The sequence below is a fragment of the Salmo salar genome, chromosome ssa26 (genome assembly GCF_905237065.1).
Source record: "Salmo salar chromosome ssa26, Ssal_v3.1, whole genome shotgun sequence".
NCBI lineage: Eukaryota > Metazoa > Chordata > Actinopteri > Salmoniformes > Salmonidae > Salmo > Salmo salar.
The window spans coordinates 14,974,172-14,997,252 of NC_059467.1; the positions used below are offsets into that span (position 1 = coordinate 14,974,172).

Here is a 23,081-nt window from a genome sequence, read left to right on the forward strand (position 1 = left end):
ACCCAGTATAAGGGTCTAACATCTCTAGAATGCAGATGTTGAGCTATTGTGAACTACGTTTTCGATCTGTCATTATTTCCGTTTCCACTTCAAGAAGCAACACGCTTTTTCGAGGCTTTGCATTTTCCACTCTCTCAACTCTTCCAGCCCGCTGGATCTGTAACCAATACTGAACTCAAACTTTACCTTTGCAATGGGGGACATCGAAGCTCCCGATACGACTGGACCGAGCCAAAGTGTCCTTCAAACTATTCTCCCAATCGCCAAAGAATTCGCATCTTCACGGAAAGGACAACTTCTTATTGCAGAAGTGGTAACGTAGCATTTCAAAGAAGATATTAGTGTCATTATTTCCATTGTTTCTTCCGAATACTTTTCTTCGACGCTGCCAAGACAAGCAAATGCTTAGAAGTTTAGATGACGGGGGCGGGGTGCACACCGATTTAACGGGTTTGTGCTATTCAGTGTTACACATTTGAATGCTCAAAAGTCGGTTTTTGTTAGGATTAATTTATGCTATTGTATACCAGCTGTTTAGGTAAACTATATGGAAAACACAACCATGGAATTCTGCTCATTTCTATAGAGGTCAATGTGTCCATCACACGGTTCTCATTTTGTTTTCGTCAAAGGCGCTAAAAAAGGATTTATGAATTAGAGTTAGCCACATATTTTTTTACTTTGGAAGGTTTTAAGTTTACGACTGACTACCTTTTAATTCAGATGAGATGTATACCAGTTATACGAAAGACAATGCATATGAATAATTTGAGACATATAGCCTGTAAACAATCATTCATATTCATGTAGCCTTTGTGTAGGCTAATTCATGTTTACACAAGCAAGCAATATACCTTACATACAACTGTAATGTATTCTATACTTCATGTGGTCAGTCTACTGTCGCACTTCTGCTGTGTATTACTGTTATACTGGATATCTACTAATAGGTTTTGACATGATGTGCAGTAGCCTATTGTAGAGACACGTTTGCACATGCAAGTAAACAAAAATGGTCAAAAATACATTTAAAAGAGATAGTTTGCTAAAATTACAAATGGTTGCAAATAAATTAGCTGCATTAATTCTTCAATGATTATGGATTATTTGAAACCTCAGATATCAGGAAGTGAAACAAGAGTGTGTCTGCTTAGATATCTTTACTGTAAAAGTGGTCATCACCAAGGATTTGAACCGATTGAACTCAAATATGTTATTATCATGGACCCTCCTATGTCTGGCATGTGAGATTCAGTTCATGGATGTGCTGCATAAAGCAATTATCAACCCTCTCAGTCTCTACTTAACTGACTCTGCTGGAGGGCATGTAGCCCAAAAGCTATACTGTATAGAATAGAGGGCTTTAGAGGGCTCTGGCAGACTGGCGCTATAAGGTAAAGGAATCAGTCTCCAAGAACAATGCAGCCTCTTTACACACACCTAGAATATGATCCTCTCCCCTGTTTGCGTTAGAAACCACACGGGTGCTACTATGACTTTAACCATTGGAAAACAATGGAAACACTCACGATACAATATGAAATATGCTGGTTTTAGTAGTGGCTCAAGACAGCTGGAAAACATATGCAGAGATGTTCCTGATCGTAATAGCTGGAATGACAATAATGCTGCTTAAGTCATTTAGTTTGTCGCTTGTAGCATCCAATTTACAAGAAATGTGTCGTGCCAGAAGTCTCAGAAGCAAATGTTAGATTCCAAGATTCCTAGAGAATTGACCTTGTTGCTTTACTATCTATCCAAGGACATATTTGGTATGAACTGTTCCTGCTATGCAGAAACATAGCAGTGGGTGTCTGAGATGAGAAACGTTAGTCATGTCAAGGTCAGACAAAATGTCTGATAAGCAGAAGCACAGTTCTGCTGTGCCTTTTGAAGATATTCAATGTTATTCGACGATGAAACACATTCTAAGTGTAAGATAGATGAACAGTGTGTTCAGGGTTGTATCTATGAAAGCTGCAGTAGCAGTCTGTGTTGCATTTGGGGGAGTTCCCTACCCAAGTCGAGCCATGTCTGTGGTTTTGATGACCCAGTGTAACAAAGACAAGATGGCTCTCTGTGTAGAATAACAGTGCCTGGGCTTGTCTTGTCCAATGGTGTTGGCCGGGGGAACTCAGGACAAGAGGATGTAGGAAAACAAGCACTATCACCAAAAATGCGTTTACAAAGTAAACACAAACTCATCGAGAGACTGCATGCTGATAATAAAGACTTATTCCGATCTTTGAAATCACAAAGACAGTTGCATCTTTCAGGATTTGTGCTCAACCAGACAAACATGTTTTCATGATTAGCTAAAGCAAAAACAAGCAAAAACTTTAGAATTCATGTACAGTATAGGCTTGTAGTGTATCTGTGAGTGTCTGTGTATATTATTTGTCATTCAACAGCTGCATCTCCTTACAGCTTGAGACAGGAAATGTAATAGCTTTGGGGCATTGCAACATTTCTTGAAAGGGAGATTTTGGACCAAAATAACTATAGTATGCCTTTACTGCATTCTATTGGTCAATTTCTCCATCTCTCCCTCCCTCTGTCTTCTCCGCCAGGCTCTGTCCCTCATCGCGTTCATCTGTTTTGTTGCGTCCACGGCAGCAGCCTTTGTCACAGCACCCCTGATTGAGTTCCTGGCTGCCCTCTTCCTCCTTTTTGCCTATTCCACCAAATTCAATGAGCGATTTAAGGGATTCCACTTCCCCCTCATGGTGAGTAGTGTACAGAACATTAAGAACACCTTCCTAATATTGAGTTGCACCCCCTTTTCCCTCAGAACAGGCTCAATGCGTTGGGGCATGGACTCTACAAGGTATCAAACATTCCACATGGATGCTGGCCCATGTTGACTCTGACGTTTCCCACAGTTGTGTCAAGTTGGCTGAATGTCTTTTGGGTGATGGACCATTCTTGATACACCCAGGAGACTGAGTGTGAAAAACCCACTACTACCACACCCCGTTCAAAGGCACTTAAATATTTTTTCTTACCCATTCACCCCCTGAATGGCACACATACACAATCCATGTGTCAATTGTCTCAAGGCTTAAAAAAATCATTATTTAACCTGTCTCCTCCCCTTTATCTACACTGATTGAAGTGGATTTAACAAGTGACATCAATAAGGGATCATATCTTTCACCTGGTCAGTCTGTCATGGAAAGAACAGGTGTTCATAAAGTTTTGTCCACTCAGTATATTCATAGTCCACTTGGGTACAGTAGGGATGGTAGCCACTGCTGACAATTATAAAACAAATGTGAAAACTACTTTTTCATTTCTATTATTTCTCTCTTTTAGGATTTTCTGCGCTGTGTCAGTGCGTCCATCATCTTTTTTATCATCTCCATAATATCAGTTTCCAAGTTCACAGACGGGGCCTCTAAAGCAGCAGGGGTAAGAAATGCTCTTTGACACTATCCACACATCTCTAATCTAGCCTATGCCATGATCAGAGCTGTGTCCCCTCGCCATTAACAGCACAGTTGTCAAGCTCATTCCAAGGAGGGCCGAGTGTCTGCGGGTTTTCGCTCCTCCCTTGTCCTTGATTGATGAATTAAGGTCACTAATTAGCAAGGAACTCCTCTTAATTGAAAGGAAAAAAACTAAAACCGGCAGACACTAGGCTCTCCATGGAATGACTTTGATCCCCCCTAATTTACTGTATACACATTGAACTCTAAAGTTAACGTTTAACTCAGACGTCGTGTCTGGTTACTCCGCTGCATTACTTCATTGTGTCTGGATATCATATTATAGCTAGCTTCTGTCAGACACTTCACCCCCTTCTGGATTCACTAGCTGTTTCACATTGATATCAACGTTTTTCTTTCCCTCCTCCCCTACAGGTGTTTGGGTTCATTGCCACCATTGTTTTTGCGCTGGATTTCTACTTCATCTTTAATGACCTGGCTAATTTCCTCAAACAAGGAGGGGACTTGGGTGACGACCCACCAAGAACCTCAGGTAACGCTTTCTTTCAGATCATGTCTAGTATATAGTATGATCTAATTAACGTAATCTACGTTTTGTCCCTAATGCTACAGACTGTAGCTGCTACAGTACCCCTCAGAAACATTCAGTCCTTTCCTTTTCTTCTCACAAAATGGACACAGGAAATATAGAAATTAAAACTTGGTGTTGACTCTCCATTCAGGGTTTTTGTTTCGTTCTAAGGAAATGTGTTTGGATAGTTTAGGAAAACAACAAACTTGCAGTTTGCTGATAGCGCGTAGTAGAAATCATTAGCCACATTGTGAACCACATGGCTCAGGTTTACTCAGCCAAGGGTCACATAGGTCAGTGGGGATCCAATACTCATGGAGTGTGTTTGTGGAGTCAGCACATCGTCTGAAAATCTGTGCAGATTGTTGGCTTAGTTCTGTCCATGCTGAGTAGCTAATCTATTCAATAAACAAAACATGGTAACATCTGAATTCTGATTTCTCATTTGCCCTGAAACTATCTCAGCACAACCTAGTTGTTACTATGTTACTAACATTTATATTAGCTCTTTAATCATCGATGTTGTTCACATGGTGACCGCAAATGTGTTTTTACCTATCATGATTAGCTTGTAGAATTATATAGGCTTTATATTCATTTCTAATTTGAATTCCTGATCATTGCATAAGGAGGTCAGAGACATCAGGACTCAGCAAGACAAGGCATTCACTTCACTTCCCTCTTTGGAAGGGACAGGCAGAGGGGATGTATCATACACAGACAGGCACAGCTCATAACCTAACTGTAAAAGTGTTTTTCTGGTTTTGTGTTATAGAGTACAACGACTCAGACTCTGACTCAGACTGAAGAGGTTCTACCCCAGGGACCGTGTGTGTGTGTGTCCAATCTACCATGCCTGGCAGGAAGACAGCCATACTGCAGACATCAACGGCATCCTGAAGGATTCACATTTCATTTGAAACTGATGTGAAAACAGGTTTCCTATCTCAGTCTTTAGCGCTTTGGAATGCTGACACATACAATGATCAATTACGGTTAAAGTATTATTTTCCAAATGCTCTAAAATTGCCCAAACTCTGAAATACATTTCTGAAGCTGTGAATGAACTGTGGTAGTTTTGGTGATGGCTTTTGGTTTACAGTTGCTCAGCCTCCATAATGCCAAGGGGAGCATGGGGAACAAAGGCAGATGACACTACGTTTAAATGGAAGAATCTGGAGAAATTCCCTATGTTTTTATGAGGTTTACATAATTGAAAAGATTGGCAGCTGGTTGGCTGGTTACACCATCTGTCCAATCATCGTACTGGCTTTGCTTGATTTTTCAATTTCTGGTAACCTTTATTGAAAATGTTCCTGTATCTGATGTGATATCCTTGCATTAAAATAATTTTGTTACAGATCCATGTTCACCGAGCTGAAAATACTTACTGTGCATGGCACTTAGCAACTCTTACCAGACTGCCCAAATGGCCACTTCCTGTTTGAATTTGATTTGTCAGCGGAATGTTTTCTCTTTTCTACCAATTCCGAAAACTTTTGATAATGGAAAAGCACTGAGACTTTTGTGATTGTGTTTGAAAAGTCAACTGCAAATGTGGTAGGACTGCATTCATTGATAAATGGTACACCAAAATGTTTTCCTATTTAAAAGGTTCCTATTAAGGTTTTCTTACCATGTTTGTACATCAAACATTTATCAATTTGCAGGTCAAATAAAAGAAAAGAAGAAAGGAGTGAATTGTTTTTCAGCCATTGTAAGCTTTACTTTGTTTAATAAAATATTAAGACATCATCATTTCCAAACCAGTTTATTTTAGAACAACGTTGTCACCATAAACCATAGTTTTGTTAAATCTACAGAAAATTCTTTAAATACAACAACACAGATTTTATGACTGCCTCCTTGAGTACAATAAATACCTGTATCAGTTACAGAGCATTTAAGAAAATCAAGGTCAAACTTTTAAAAAGATAAGAGCAGTTAAGTCTTCATTTTAAGATAAGCCATTTCGGGTGTTGAGTGGTTCAAAACCTTGACACAAGTCATAACCTATGCATGAAGCACTGTTGGTAGAGTTGTTTTAAGCATGTTACAAGATATTGTAATATAAATACACCCAGTTCAAAATCTTAGGTTATATTTACAGAGTGCTCTAGATTGTTAAGGCCTTCATGAAGCATTAACTTGTATTGTTCCACTATAGTCACATCATTTCACTACTAGTTAAAGCAAGGATTACATATGCACTCACATGGTCTAACACTGTATGTTATAGCATAATGTGTTGCTAGATAAAGGAGATGGACCCACTACTGTGAAGTCGAGGCATAATATCCCACTTAAAACAATCAACCAGTCCTTCATTGAATAGAGAGACATAAATAGAAACATTTGATTGTCTATTCTTCACACAAACCCACCCTCTCACACGTTTCAATCATAATCAACAGTTATTACGGTCAATTCATTCCAATTAAATCTGCAATTTGAGATTTGCAATGTTCCCGCTCTCGCCTACAAAGTCATTAATTTAGTTAGGCCTTAAGATGGTTCTCACAAAGAATATTGGTTCATCAACTCTTAAACACAAATTATTATCATTTTGACAAAGATGGCATCTTTTAAAACATTTGTAAGATGTCCCACAAGGTGCACTTCAGTCCATAAAAAGCATCCACCGTGAGCAGTTCCTCTGATGGTATCCTTACCATAATCCACATATACATACAGTATTACCAGCAGGCTCAGTGGAATACAGAACACCTGGAATCACAATGTTGTGTAGATGTAAACACACAATACTATTTAGAACAAAAAATACAATGACCAGTCAACATTTCTAAAAGTCCTTCATCCTAGACACATTCAGTACAAACTTGCGCATATGAACAGACTTGGGCTACATCTCCATAAATGGGATCTCAACAAAAAAATACAGGAAGTTGCGAGGGTGTTTTATGAAATAAGGTAAGTGATAATGTTTGCTGTATAAGATTAATAAGATCACACATTCAACTAAATACATTCATGGCAAAAAGTAAAACCCCATTGGTGCGCCATTCTGTGAATGAGTATGCCATGGACCCAATTACTAACAAGACAACATCTTTTGACAAATGTACGTGTTTCCACATTTAAGTTTCAAAAATAAATGATGAATCAGCCAATACCTGAGATGTGCTATGGACGCTGACCTCGACCTGCGCCTGTTTATCAGTATTTCGTTCAATTACCAAACGTACCACCATGTTAGTAACGTACCACTGTGCAATTTGTCGGTCACTCACAAGGCCAGATATACTATAGGTACAACACCTATAAACGTCACATTTATACTATTTAACCATTTACAAATAGCACTCATACCAACTACATTGCCTTCAGAAAGTATTCACACCCCTTGACTTTTTCCACATTTAGTTATGTTACAGCCTGAATTTCAATAAATTAGCAAACATCTCTAAAAACATGTATTCACTTTGTCATTATGGGGTATTGTGTGTAGATGGGTGAGAAAAACATATATTTAATTCATTTTTAATTTGGGCTGTAACAACAAAATGTGGAATGAGTCAAGGGGTATGAATACTTTCTGAAGAAACTAAATCAAGTCCTGCAATAAAAATAGTCAAAAACGAATACCTTCAATTTTCCTGTCCATGTGGTTCGGTGTGATGTATTAGTGAGATACACTGAGGATGGTTACTTTACATCTTCTACAGAGGGAGACACAACTGAAATGTAATGACATTGTGGAACTGAACTGTGTTGGGAATGTGTTTCAGGAGTATCTGAGTTCATAACCGTAATAACCGGTTGACCTGCCTTAACAAATAGGCGTAAGCTTTTGGTCCTTTTTTTCAAGTTCAAGTTAAAAAATATATAAATCAATTGAATTCATTAAACTGTTGTTCTCATTGTGTGTCAGATCTGTAGCGTTTAAAAAATCATTCCATATCTAAACAGACAGTGCTACCTGTACGTATTGCAAGTAACATAAACACCAAACCCTGTACAGTTAGTGCTGGCGGCCATACATACCAAGTCACACAGTTAAGAGCATTTACAAAACACTGGAGCAAGATTTCAAACCACGCTGAATTCAAAACCAGAAAAACACTGAATTAACATCAAGTCAATTCTCTTGATGACTGTCGACAGAGGAAGATCTCTGACCCAGTCTGTGTATTGGTACTCTCAGGGGGCTGGGGCTCTGGCTCCAGGCCTTGAGGTACTCTCGCCAAAGGAGACCCCCAAGAAAAGAGGCTGCAGTGCTCATCCATGGAGTGGGTACAGTGATTGGTTATGTCACTAGGGGGTAGTGGGAGAGAGGGTATGGTAGGATAGAAGCCCTAAATGTCAGTCTTGGTCTCAGAATGTCACCTCCATCAGGCCAGGTCAGGCCGTGCCTCCATCTCTCCCCGGGAGGCAGTGCGGGCTCGCATGTACTCACTGGTCTGGACCGCCACTGAGCGCCCGTCACCCATACGCCACCTCTTCACAGCCAGGAAGGTGTTCACAGCGTACACACACGTCACCAGGAAGCCAAATATCTGCACAGGAAGTTACAGGAACATGATTCAACACAACAGAATTTCTGTTACTATGAACTTAAAATAAATGTAGGTTTCCAAGTAGTATAGGAGGAAATGACAACTCCTTCCTAATATTTCCAGTAGTAAATACATCTCAAGCAGGAACTACTGTATAATTACAGCAAGACATTTAGCTGATTAAACAGTAACACACAAAGTGTCTAATCTCTCTCCAAATCGCAGCCCTTTATACAGTATACGCCCCTGAAGAAATAGACAGAGTGGAATTCAACAAATACATCCCTCCCACAACTCCCTCCATCCCTCCCTAGAAGGAGAGCCCAGGGATTTAACTGGCCCCCTCCAGGCCTGAAAAGCCCAGGATGTTTAATAGAAACTTCCTGCTGAGAACATCTGTACCATAAACGACTCAGCACAAATCCACAGGCCACCGGCCGGGCGCCTGTAGTACACAGCTCTGCTGGTCCAGCCTCATGCACAACCACAGGAATCACAGGACCAGCAGTGTGTGCGAGGGCGTGCATGCTTTCTTTTGTGTAGAGCAAGCTTTGCCAGACAATGCATACAATCTGCAAGAGATCATGGAGCGAGCGGTACAGAGAATGAGAGGGAGAGACATCAAAATTAGGTTGAGGGTTACAAAGAGGGTTGATGGTCAAAGAGAAAGAGACCTAGAGAAAAAGAAAGCGAAACAGAGAGAGAGAGAGAGAGAGAAACCAATGAGGTGTTACCTCTCTCTCTCCAACGAGGGAATTAGGGCTGAACTCCAGCGTAAATGTCCATGTCACGGCTCAGAGCTGACATGACAGGAATCAGAAATCAGCTCATAACCTCCAGGGAGGGACTGAGTCAGTAAATGGTGTGGATGTGGCAGCAGCAGGGTGGCCAATGGAGCCATGAACATTCACTGTGGCTCTGCTCACACATCATCAAGCTCTCAGCACACCCTGAACATGAACACTTCGCCTCTGGGCTGGCCAATTACTGCCTGGCCAACTGATCCTCAAACCTCTCACACTGTCAGACAGCTTGATGTGGCAGCAATTCCATTTTGGCTTTATTATACTGTAGGTGGGGACAAAATGCCATATCGACTTGGTGAAATGTAGTTCAGGCTACCTTCCACAGGGAGGCAGCAGTTAACAGGAAATGCAGTATAATGTGGACAGACAAAGAATCTGATAAACAGAAAATCAACAGAAAAACTTCAGGGAGGCTTGTAGTTAATTGCTAAATGTCTTGCATTCGATTTGATTATTTAACATATCTCTGAACATTTTGTAGTAAAGGTCTCTGATGTATATTTTAGATGCATATAGGCTACTCTTCAAACAACATAAATCTAGTGGGTCATGTAACACCAGCCACTGTTCTTTGCGTAGCACAAAAACGGATCAAAGAACCCTTTCACAGAGAGAGGTTAGTAGGGAAGGGAGGATGAGGATGAGGGGGTGGAAGGAGAAAGACCAGACCTCAGCCCATGTTTCAGTGGTGTACATCTGAGACAGACTAATAAACAGGGTGGTCACTCTGAGAAGGCCCAGGTCAGGGGTCACAGGAGTGACCAGGATGAGGATGCAGTGGGGCGGGACGGGGGAACTCACCACTGCTGCGATCTCGGCTCCGGACTTGTGGTTGAGAGCAGCCAGGACCACAGAAGCCAAGAAGAAGAAGAAGGTGCTGGCTGCAGTGTTGACCAGGTCCTGTAGAAACAGACAGACAGACCATGCATATTAATTAACAGGTAATGTTTAGACTGATAGTTACTGTACATATTGTAAGTAGCCAGGAGTTAGTACTAGATTCTCTCACCATGTTTGTACAGAGACACTAATGTTTGCCAAGAGTGTGCAAAGCTACTTTGAAGAATCTCAAATATAAAATACATTAAAAAAAATAAAAAATTTAAATTGTTATTTCGTAGTTTTGATGTCTTCACAATTATTCCGCAATGTAGAAAATGGTAAAAAATAAAGAAAAACCCTTAAATGAGTAGGTGTGTCCAAACATTTGACTGGTACTGTATGCTCCTGCTGTATTTCAGAATTGTAATATTTAAGTAACATATTTAGAGTTTCTGTCATATTAAAGTAACATATTTAGAGTTTCTGTCATATTAAAGTAACATATTTAGAGTTTCTGTCATATTAAAGTAACATATTTAGAGTTTCTGTCATATTAAAGTAACATATTTAGAGTTTCTGTCATATTAAAGTAACATATTTAAAGTTTCTGTCATATTAAAGTAACATATTTAGAGTTTCTGTCATATTAAAGTAACATATTTAAAGTTTCTGTCATATTAAAGTAACATATTTAGAGTTTCTGTCATATTAAAGTAACATATTTAGAGTGTCATATTAAAGTAACATATTTAGAGTTTCTGTCAAATTAAAGTAACATATTTAGTTTCTGTCATATTAAAGTAACATATTTAAAGTTTCTGTCATATTATGGTAGAATTTGAGTTTCTGTCATATTGAAGTTGCATATTTAGAGTCTCTGTAACCCACATCATTGTCATACTTGTCAATCCTTCAGCTATCTGAATGTTTGGAATTGTTTGTGCTGTTCTCTTGTTCTCAGTTGATAGTATTTGGCGCTGAAGGCAGTCACTGAAGGTCCTAGTACAAGGACCTAATTATTCACATGAACATCGGACACTGTGTCTCCGTGAGCTTTCAGGATGTGTTGTTCTGGCTGACCAGTCCTTCAGTGTATGCTTAATAAATGTTTCAGCATGACTGGGGCAATGCCCCCCCATGTGAATAGCTGCATAATGGGAGTCATAACCCACATCATCTCACATGACACCAACTATCCCCCACAGACTCACTGGCCAAACTAGACTCAAGACTGAACACTAGCCAAGCGAGACCCTCAAAACCAGAACACTGGCCAAACCAGACTCAAGTCTCCCTTTTTTACACCAACACACATGTACAGCTCTCAGACCACCAAACCACACAAATGCTGGAATCAATCAGAAACTAATCAAGCCTGAGTCTCACACTTGGCTTCAGATGTAGGGCAAATAAACTCTAATGCCTCACTTCCTGTATTTGCAGTCTATGTTTGGCAGGTATAGAGAGCGTGTCTGTGTGTGATCTGTTTGGCAAGATGTGTGAAGAGAAGACAAACAGTGGGTTTAATCTGTCTGATGTGTTTAATGGAAGCATTCCTACAGCAGCGCTAGGCGATCTTGTAGAGCTGGATCTCCCATCACCCTTAGTAACAGCACAGCATACACTGGTCCAACTGGACTGATTTCTCAGCGTCAATACTGCCACGCTCCCTCTACTACACACCTCAGATCCAGCTCAGCCCAGATCCAGCTCAGCCCAGATCCAGCTCACCCTAGGTCCAGCTCACCCTAGGTCCAGCTCACCCCAGATCCAGCTCACCCTAGGTCCAGCTCACCCTAGGTCCAGCTCACCCTAGGTCCAGCTCACCCCAGATCCATCTAATTCCAGGTCCAGCTCACCCCAGATCCATCTAATTCCAGGTCCAGCTCACCCCAGCACATTGCTCTCTGGGAGAAACCATTCCCACATGCACAGCTGCGGTTTGTAAAGCAGTAGCAAAAGATGGAGCGCCTGCCTGTAAATACCCCAGTCAAACCGCTGCCTCACTCTCGCTCTTTCTGCAGAGTGACACACTTCTCCAACCCCTCATTCCCCCGGAGCCCCGAGGCAGAGAGGCAGGCAGGCCGCTTAGACTTACTGGCTTCTCTGGGAGAGGTGGAGATGTCAGCAAGCTCAGCATTTGGCAGAGCAGTCAGGGACTCTCTGGAAGCCAGAAAGTGTGAGTGTGTTAGGAGTGGTCTTTCACCGAGGAGGGCTGTCGGGGCTCCAGAAGCTACATCCCCTTCAAATGGTTCTACCAAATGTTTTCAGCTGCGTGTTTATGCTGATTTAGACAAGGATCAAGGCAACAGGACGCACGCATATCCAGACAAACTCTCCGAAGTGCGAGTAGACTTCACATTGCAGAATACGTTCAGTTCAACAATCTTTTTTGGGGGGATGAAATCAATAAAAAGAGAAGCATAATTACTGCATGTCTTCTGCTTGGGTGGCAAAATACTGGGCTTAAAAATCTGCAGTGAAAAACATTTCCTGGACTCCCCTCTGAGATAACTGAGTGAAAATGAATACAACGTAAGAGAGGAGGGCTCTGCGAGCACAACAGATGAATCACAATAGCAAGCCATAATTTGCAGGTGGATTAAACGTGTAGGGGGAGGGAATGGACCCTGCTAGGTAAAACAGCATGGGGTCTGAAAGACACCTGCTTTGGAACAAACAGCAGAAGCTACTAATGCATAAACAAGCATGATGGCGTTGCACACTATTTCAACAGATGCCAAGATTCAAGGTAAATAAACCACACAGCTACATCTGCAAGAGGAATGCACTGTATCGCATGTTCAATCATTAGTCAGCAAAGTAAATAAATAATATGTTGCTTGTGATTTGCCACAGGTTCATCTATCAAAACAGAAACCTTCGCTCCACTCAAGCCAATACACTGCCTGACTTCCATGTTCAGAAAGAATAAGGAGCTGGCATAGCAGGATCTGCACTGAAGTGAGAGGGGATAACCTGCAAACCAGATCAGCATATGCTCTCACACTCAGAGGGGAGACTACCTGGCACATTGTCAAAGATCCAGTCAAGGGGCCACAACAGGTCCTCCACAGGCTGCCATTCCAGTCAAGCATGTACTGAGATTTATGTTCCCAGCCTCCTCATTTTTGAGCAAAAACTTTCCCAGCATTGACTGGGCCAGCACTCGCCCACATTTAAAACTGGCAGTGTCTGTGTGTGTGGTCACCCTTCTCTGTGCTGGCACTCCCTGGCATGGCAGTTGGTAATTTGAAACCCTTTGTGTGAAAGACAAGAGACAGTCAGCTCTGAGACAATGTTTGACCGTTGTGGCCACGCCACAAAAAGAGAGTCAGTCTCTGCCAGCACAAGACAGACCAACGCCACAACGCCACCCAAATCCAGAGACACGGCATCACACAGTTCACCAGGGGCAGGGGAAAGAAAAAGAACACTCATAACACTGAACTCACTCCCCTTAGCTAGCGCCAACAATGTATCTGAATAACCAAATGACCTCTAACCAAATGTGACATTCCAGGAGCTTTCACTCAACAACTTTTTGTAAAAGTTACCTCAGAGAGCTTTATGATAAAGCCCATGGCAGTTCTCGTTTTCTTAGGTGGGGGAATAGCTCCCCTATATGCCCAAGACAGCAATAGACCATTACCAAACATATAATCAAGCACGGGTTTGATATGACAGTATCAAATAGCACATAATTGGAAGAACAGACCCTCCTCAGACGTTTTCCACATTTATAAGTCGGCTCCACAAGGGGGTCATTTCAGTGTCACTGGAGTGTTTGGAGAATTACTTTCTCGGTTTACACTCAGTCAAAACTGCTGTGTAATGTCAAGATTCCTGGAGCCCACTCACATTGGAGAAGCCTTGAATGTCCCAGATTTAAATACATTGAAGGGAAAACGGGCCACTATGCTGATGCCAAGTCCGCTACTCCAATCTAGAGCCAATAAGAGCCATGGAGATGGCAACAGCTCTCTTTAAGCCACAACCAAACACACATATGCACACAAAGCAACAGCTCTCTAACTGACTCAAATAAATACAGATAACAGACGTTTCAACTGCCCACCCCCAAAGGCACAACGGCATAAACACACCAAATGACTTTTGTTTCTTCACACAAACGGTGTGCATAAGACAATAAAAAAAAATAAAAAAAGTTATGACATCACATTCACAGACATTGATATATTTCATATGGAAGTACTGAATTATAGAGATACAAAGATAGCCATATGTTGTGTTGACATGGTGCAGTGTTTCCATCTCTTTGAAGGGTCCTGCATAGCCCAAAACCAGTGGGCCTCAGGAGAAAAACACACAAAGCCTATTTAAAACAATATATAAAAACCCTGCTTCATTTTGCTTCATTTGGCCAACAGTAAAAGCCAAAGGCACACCTCCGTTTGCCTGTTTGAGGTAAAACACATAGTACTAAGTATACCATGCAATACGATAGTTATGGTTGGATTTAAACCACTTTAACTCACCACCTATTTCTCTTTCTGGTATGCAGTGTGTTCTGGAAATTAAGCACAGAGCAGCGTTTCCATTTCTATCTGTAACACATCCTGTACCGGAGCCCAACGCTCTAACGATGTGTGTTTGTAGGCAAATAGTCAAAGGGGCCATGTTGGATTGGTGAACACCCGCCACTAACATTTGCTATGACTGCATTTTATTTTACTCATTCTCACCCACATTTTATAGGAAAGTGCACATTCAGCAAATTCAGTTTACCCTTCAGTTCATCCAATCAAATGTATTTAATCACATATGTTAATACTTTATGTGAAGTTGCTCTTATACCTATGTAATAACGCTGTATTTAAACTAGCCACAACTTCAGTCTCAAAGCAAAGAGACCAACCCATTAAGTCCTCCAGAAGACGTGTCTATTGGCTTATCGACATCTGAACCAGACTCTTGCCTCCAGTAAGAGGCTGTGAGTGGTCAGTGTGTGTTGCTGGTATACACACCGTCAGGCTCCAGTTGATGTGGTGCACTTTGGTGTGCAGACTGAGGCTGAAGATGAGGAGGAGGACGCCGGTGACTACAAAGGCACTGCAGCTCACAAACTCAAAGAAGTAGACCCCTCCGCAGGGTAGGCACAGCATGATGGTCTCTATGCAGATGAAGGCTATGAGGGCCAGGGCCTGCAGAGAGGGAGGAGGAAGAGGGACAGGTCAAGGACAGCCTTAAAATAAGCTATACACATGCAGTCCTACAGTAGAGTGGGTAGAGAGTAAGTCGTTATGATACTACCCACATAAAACACAAAGAAACGCATTCAGTCAGACGGAGTACGACCAACGTGAAAACCACAAATTACGTTTTTATATTGTTAATTAATCATTTGAGGCATGCCAGGGGTTAGCCATTTAGTAATGATAACTATATATCAACTAGTGACACTATCCACGTTTCTTTCACCTTACTCCAAAATGTTGATGAGACTGAGGTGACTGGTGCTGATGGAGTGGCATTGCTTTGGGAAGTGAGTGAGAGGAGCCCACAACCTCATTGTGAACCGTTAATTGATTATTTTCCCTCCCAATCAGCACTCCACCACAGTGATGGGGGAGAACTCGGAGGTTAATGTGTTATTTAGGGGTTCCGTTGCAATCAGCCCGACTCTCCACAAACTTCAGACCAGCAGATTATAGGATGGTCCACGCGAGCCTGAGGGAGACGGAACCACCGCCATCACCACGCATACACATTCCAGGCTTTGTCCCATCTGGGCCGGCTCAGACCGGATCTAGTTGCCTGGCAGATCTAAATAAAGAATCTGTTCCATCTGGGATAGAGGGCCCAGTCCAGCTTTTATCATCAAAAATGTATGAGCTCTGTGATAGGATGTCTGAGAATTACAAGCATGCTAATGCACCCGTGCACTGTATACATTCGCACCACCTTGAGAAAGCTAAAAGGTGACTAATGGAACATTCCCTTGTCACATCACACAGTGAGAGCGTGAGAGTGAGAGAGAACTATTTTGGTATCATCATCAAACGTGACATCACACTCTCACGTATGGAATCCCTTTCCTTTCTTTCCCTCCCTCTCCTAATACCACTTTTCAAAAATCCCCCTCCTAAGGGGAGCCTTCAGATGTCTTAAGCAGATGCTTGGTTTCACAGCTTTGACGAGGAATTCACATGACTTCTTGACAGTCTATGGCTCCCCACATGGGACTTGGACAGCCAAGCGTCTGAGGATCTGCTTACGGCCAGAACTCTAAAAAAGTACCAATACCAAGTCTGGGATTTAACCACGAGAATCCATCCCTAACAAACCTTACCAAGAAGCCATGAAAGGAGACACAGATTTGCATACACGTACACTTCATACTGTTTTTATAATGTATTGACCTGCTCAGATTTCTGACCTGCCGATTTGAGCGAGGCCTCTCTGTGAAGAGCCAACTCCTGTTTTGTACTGGTTAAATGGAAAGGGTGATTGACAGACAACGCATTCCATGGCAACAGTGAGACTTGAATATGCAGATTCACCTGCCTTTTTAGCCGTGATGTTATCTTTAGACAGAGAAAACCCACTCACCACTGTACAATAATCTGTAATAGCGTTGGAGACTATATGAAGCCTATGATTTATGTGTAAACAATTACCATTATAAAGCTGGACAAAAGACCAATCCATCTGTAACATAAAAAAAAAATGTCATGAAAACAAAACATATTTTCCATAAAATATGTTGGCGCAGTGTCGAGGCCCAATCCATCCTGTCTTTTTCTGGGTCAGACACAATGCAGATCAGTAGCCACTCTTTCCTCTCCATCTAAGCCATATATTATCCTGAAGAACAAGTTATTGATACCTTGAGGATGATGGTCATCCATCTGACAACAACAGTTTTCTATGGCATAGAGCAATATTGTCAATGTCAGAATTTGCTGTAAAACTGGCATCTTAGTTGGCTGAGATAGAAGACAACTGACATGATAAGTGCAGTGAGTAAATCAACCAGTATATTGAACCAGTTGCTGATGGGAGCAGCAGGGAGGCAGCTGGCCATGTTCCTTCTGACCAGCTCCCCTCCTCTCCTCCCCAGCCCCGGGCTGTTTCTTAAACCTGTCAGCCCAGTTAATGAACAGAACAGGGGACGGTAACAGGGCTTCTCATCACAACACTCTTCTTTCTGACACATAGTGTTGTTGAGGCAGGAGAGCGCTTAGGCTACACTCCTGAGAGGCTCTCTGGCTCACCACCCTTCACACATCTGCTGCAATTACAGCCTTGCGAAGGCCAAACACTGCGCTCAACTCATTGTTTCTCACGCAGACACACAAGCACGTGCACAGTCGCGCACACACACAAACATATTATTATTTCAGACCGGGCAAATCTTTGTCAACCCCACACTTACAGTAGGTACCTCAGTGAGGAATTATTTGAGCCTATGTCTTTCTCTGTGGCAGCCAATTGAAACCCCATTAGAGGTGTGTTTGTCTGGGTGCGCACAGCGTGACATAACAACATGGACGTGTCCAGACTGGGGGTGGATGCAGTGGATGAAGTCATCGCTGAGTCGTGATAAAAGCAGCCCTTCCCAGAAAATGAATGGAGGTAGGCATCAAAACACAGACTGCACTCCAACGAACTTTGATCAGTGGTGTCATGTGTATTTCGTTCCTGGCCCAAATGGCTCATTGTAATCTGTGCAAAAATAGGTTTTTCTCCTGTTTTTTGACCCCAGAGATGTCTGTAGAGTCAGAAATTCCACCTATCATGTGTGTTTGTTGAAGACCAGTCAGAGAGAAACACTAGAACAGAATACACAGTCTCTCCAGAATGGGAAGTGCAAGCTGACATGGAGCAGCATCTGGTAAATTAATTTAGCTCCAAACACAGCCTACAAAAATGGCTTTCAATAATATTAAACTTTCCCTTGTTAAAGCACCCCCCAAAACAAATCAACATTACAAGGTCCATTGACACAACTGAATAGCTATGTTACAACTTAATCCAAAAGGCAACACTCTACAAAAGAGATGAAAAGGGAGCTTTATTTTGGTATTATAAAGGCCACCGTGTAAATTACATTATAAACAGTCCAAAAAGGAGGGACTGTCAAAACCTGATTGGTAAGAGCTGATTGGGTTAGAGCTGACTGGGTAAGAGCTGATTGGGTAAAAAGACTTGAGCTATGTGGAAATGCTTAGAGGAGATGAGATCCACAGAAGCCTGCTGTCACGAGACTTTTCACACCCATGTAAAGTTATCGTAGACTGACACAAAGAAAGGTTCTCCGAAGGTGATAACACCAGTATCCTGGGGCTACTGCTTCTCCCAGTAACACCAGGTCAACCTCAGACCTTCAGTGTTTATGTAACAACAACCTCTATGGGACCAGAGAGCACGTGGGTGTGGCTGTAGGAACAGTTCCCATAGTAAAGTCCTTAGGAGAGGTAAACGTGCTAACGGGGGGAGGGTTTCACCTCAACTTAACTAATGTGACATATACTGTACTACACACAAAACCCTCCCGATCTGACCAGCAAGGTTAGCACCGAGCATTCAACTTTACTAGCCCACAAAGTATGCTTTTTTGATTTATAGCTGAAATCGTATGTGATTTTATGTAACTGAATAGTGAGTAGCATATTAGAGAAGGATAACTTATCGTCATCAACCCTCCCTTTAAACTAGACTGTAGTCCATTATCACTAGTTTAATTTAGTTCAACAACACCAATCATCAACTCTGCACTAATGTGGATTGAACTGGGATGATCCATTTACATTGAGAGTGCTCTTGTTCAGGGAACAAAACGGGGCACATTTGCAGATGAGTTACAATGAGCGGTGTTTTGGGGATTAAATAGTAAAACACAAGACCTCAGCAGCTCTGTGTGAGGCCCTTCAAGTCAGTCAATCATTGTCCAGTGGCAGTGGAAAAGGCTGTGGCATAACATGCACTCCAAGGTCAACTGACAGTCAAACCAAGCCTACATACGGGAAGTCTGCGATTGTAAAACTATTATGGTCAACCTTGAGCATATTTCCTGAATGAGCTGCCATGAGTAAATGTAAGGAATGTGTTATCAACTCCTCTGTACTATCGTTCAAATGAAACCACCTTACAGAGGAAGCATAGCAAGCAAGGCTAATAAAGTAATACAGTGACTAGGTCCATAACGTCCACACAGCTTGGTTAGCAGACATGGTAAAGGTGAGATAAGGTGAGATAATGACATTCAGACATCCTGCCCAGTGCAGGTATTGAATTAGACTGGCATGACCAGGAAAGACTGGAAAGACCTGTTGCATTCACACCTGTAATGTCCCTGGGAGTTGTGGTGTCTCCACTGTACATTTACCCTGGGTAACTGTAATGAAAGACATTACTTCCTGTTTGACCTCAGTGTTTTGTTTGTTTTTATGTAACCTCTAGTTGGTCAGCTTTCTCCAACTATGACATTGTTATTATATGCTTATTGTCAGTCTCACCTGACCAAGCAGTGAACGTCTACCTGGGCACAGAGAGTTGCTCTCAGCACAGACTTTACACGCAGGCTACAGATGTCTTTCTCAAAGACAAATATCTCCGGTGTGTGTGATTCTCTACGTACATCTCTCCCACCGTTCTCCTTGTCACACGGTACGGTGGCTTTTCTGGCTTTGAATCTGGTGAATCCTCTGAACATCAAAACTCTTTGTACAATGAGTTCACTTAAAGAGTCAAGAGGGTGTGTGTTTTGACCGCTGTACAGCACAACAGAAGGCAAATAACATTCTATAATTCAAACATGGCATCTTCTGAGTAGGGGGCTCAGGTTGTTTCCCTTGGCACTGTATGCACTTAATTACTTCCTTAGTTCCACTGGTTTTCCGCACTGTGGATACAGTGCTTTATCTGTAGGCCATGTGAGAGCACCATCTTTGACTGAACAGTTTGGCACCAAAAGAGGGGACAAAACTCTGGCCGAGACGTTTCCTCTGCAACTGAATTATCATAGCTTTGGGAGGCATCATCTTCCTTTGTTGTTGTGTTTTCTCCCTCCTAGACATCTGGTTTTAGGTGTACTGGCTCAAACCCCACATAAAACTATGCTGTTTCCCGTTCCTGTAAACTGCTGAGAGAAATGTTGCTGATTTCTTGAAAATAAACAGTCATACAATTGTTATACACAACCGTTCAAAAGTTTGGGGTCACTTAGAAATGTCCTTGTTTGTGAAAGAAAAGCAATTTTTTTGTCCATTAAAATAACATCAATTTGATCAGAAATACAGTGGAGACATTGTTAATGTTGTAAATGACTATTGTAGCTGGAAACAACTGATTTTTAATGGAATATCTACATAGGCCCATTATCAGCAACGATCACTCCTGTGTTCCAATGGCACGTAGTGTTAGCTAATCCGTGTTTATCATTTTTATTGTCAGAGTTCCTCTGTTCAGTGTCTGTGTTCTTTTGCCTATCTTTATCTTTTCTTTTTATTGGTCAGTCTGAGATATGTCTTTTTCTTTGAAACTCTGCCTAGAAGGCCAGCATCCTGGAGTCGCCTCTTCACTGTTGACGTTGCGACTGGTGTTTTGTGGGTACTGTTTAATGAAGCTGCCAGACTTGTGAGGCATCTGTTTCTCAAACTAGACACTAATGTACTTGTCCTCTTGCTCAGTTGTGCACCGGAGCCTCCCACTCCTCTTTCTATTCTGGTTAGAGACAGTTTGCACTGTTCTGTGAAGGGAGTAGTACACAGAGTTGTGAAAAGATCTTCAGTTTCTTGGCAATTTCTCACATGGAATAGCCTTCATTTCTCAGAACAAGAATAGATTGACGATTTTCAGAAGAAAGTTCTTTGTTCTGGCCATTTTGAGCCTGTAATCGAACCCACAAATGTTGATGCTCCAGATACTCAACTAGTCTAAAGGCCAGTTTTATTGCTTCTTTAATCAGAACAGCAGTTTTCAGCTATGCTAACATAATTGCAAAAGGGTTTTCTAATGATCAATTAACCTTTTAAAATGATAAACTTGGATTAGCTAACACAACGTGCCATTGGAACACAGGAGTGATGGTTGCTGATAATGGGCCTCTGTACACCTATGTAGATAATCCATAAAACATCTGCAGTTTCCAGCTACAATAGTCATTTACAACATTAACAATGTCTACACTGTATTTCTGATCAATGTTATGTTATTTTAATGGAGGTTTTTTTGTTGCTTTTCTTTCAAAAACAAGGACATTTCTAAGTGACCCCAAACTTGTGAACAGTAAGGAACTGGTTGATATGGAATTCTTTCTAGTAGAGGAATTTTTCATTATTTGGGCTACTTCCATTGCAAAATCACGTACTACCTTCATGTACCTCTCTGCACATTGATATAGTACTGTTACTCCCTGTATATAGCGCCATTCTTGTGTATTTTATTTTTAAACTCGGCATTGTTGGGAAGAGCTCGTCAGCAAGCATTGCACGGTAAAATCTTAAACTTGTTGTATTCGGCGCATGTGATACTAAATTTGGTTAGAAAAAATGTGAAAGTGTAGCAGAGTGGACTGCGGGTGACCAACATGCAAAATTGGCTACTACTATGTCACTGTGCCTAAAGAGTCAGGCCATCTATCAAAAACGGACAAGCACAGGCTACACACATACAAATGAAGCTACACAACATTCAATGAAGCGTTTTCATATGCACATCTTTACAGTTCTTCAGTAGCCTTGTCAAGCAGTCTCTTGAATGATTTGACTGAATTATTTAACTCACCACTTCAACGGCCTTTAATATGCCAAAGTGTGACTTCAGGTACTCAAAGTCACACCTAATGCCACCCAAAACATTCCTTGAGTGTACGGGCTCGGTGGTGGGCTGGTATGGGCTACTTGCTCCCGAGATCATGGAAGTGTTGGAGGCCTCGCCATCAAACCCCTCCGCCTCCTCGCTGTTCCTCATGATGATTTAACTGTACGCTCCTACACGCACGGGCACTTTTATTAGAGTAGCGTGGTGGATTACTCACCTTGTAGCTTTGAAAACAAAAACAAAAACTTTTTACAATAAGCGAAAGGGACAAAATAAAAACGGCTCACTTTTGATGCGACGATCGCACGACAAGCTACTTTGTTGTGGCGATTTAAAAGAAGGGGGTAACAATGCTTATTCCGCGAATATTCCTCGTTGATCAAATGCTGCTTCCAAAAAGAATGTGATACAAATTGCGTTACAGTTGCGCACCAGTGTAAGGGGACTATTCTGGTTTGTTCTGCACGCACCGAAAACACCTATTCAGGGAGTTGGAGAAACAGGCGAGCTACATTCCGCTCCTTTGTGATACTTGTATGTAAATAACAAAAATCCATCATGGCCAGAAGAAACGAGACATGCCGTTTTTACACCATGGCTTTTGTAGCAAAAAGTTCTGAGCTGGAATACAAATTATATTACGGTTGCTGTAAATGTAAAGTCTTCGCCCAAAAAAACGGCACATTCCTGTATGCACACGCTTTCAAAAGTATTTAAAAGCTTGAAGACGCCCATTGGATATAGTAACTTCTGGTAGCCTAGGTCCCGGAGGCAATCTTTATTATCCCCGTTGATTTAATTGTAAATAGTGAAGGGCTTTCCCGATGTGTGTATCATCGTTCGTTGATAGATACTGCGTAGGTTTTCCCCTGCCATGCAGGGCGCGGAGAGTGGTGGTCTATGATCGTGACGTGTACACAGGTGTACACTGATGACGCTTTGGCAGGTAGGACCATCATCTCTATGGCTAGGCCTACAGTATAGTGTTTGCAATAGTACCCCGATTACTGTAACATATTTCAGTATTATGTTAATCGACTATGCAGTAGACAATAGATACCACTAGGCTACATATCGCCAAATAGGCCAATCAACATACATGAAACAGAAACATGCAAAACAAATATTC

General features: G+C 41.8%; 2 protein-coding genes across 3 annotated transcripts; one reads left to right on the forward strand and one right to left on the reverse strand.

Moving 5' to 3' along the window:
* The first annotated feature begins 31 nt into the window (after nucleotides 1-31).
* On the forward strand, nucleotides 32-5,775 carry LOC106587282 (CKLF-like MARVEL transmembrane domain-containing protein 3). The gene is made up of 5 exons (XM_014175519.2): nucleotides 32-313; nucleotides 2,571-2,726; nucleotides 3,316-3,411; nucleotides 3,864-3,981; nucleotides 4,796-5,775. The coding sequence occupies exons 1-5, from the start codon at nucleotides 194-196 to the stop codon at nucleotides 4,825-4,827; spliced, it is 522 nt and encodes a 173-aa protein (XP_014030994.1). The 5' UTR covers nucleotides 32-193; the 3' UTR covers nucleotides 4,828-5,775.
* On the reverse strand, nucleotides 5,776-22,857 carry LOC106587281 (CKLF-like MARVEL transmembrane domain-containing protein 4). 2 transcript variants are annotated; one of them, XR_006762214.1, is made up of 5 exons: nucleotides 21,917-22,857; nucleotides 15,154-15,330; nucleotides 10,145-10,243; nucleotides 7,627-8,537; nucleotides 5,776-6,747 (listed from the first exon to the last, which is right to left on the reverse strand). XR_006762214.1 is itself a non-coding variant. In XM_014175518.2 (4 exons), the coding sequence occupies exons 1-4, from the start codon at nucleotides 22,100-22,102 to the stop codon at nucleotides 8,373-8,375; spliced, it is 627 nt and encodes a 208-aa protein (XP_014030993.1). In that variant the 5' UTR covers nucleotides 22,103-22,857; the 3' UTR covers nucleotides 5,776-8,372. The 2 variants fall into 2 exon arrangements, 1 of the variants encoding a protein (XP_014030993.1); XM_014175518.2 differs by having other exon boundaries at nucleotides 5,776-8,537.
* Between the last annotated feature and the right edge of the window lie 224 nt (nucleotides 22,858-23,081).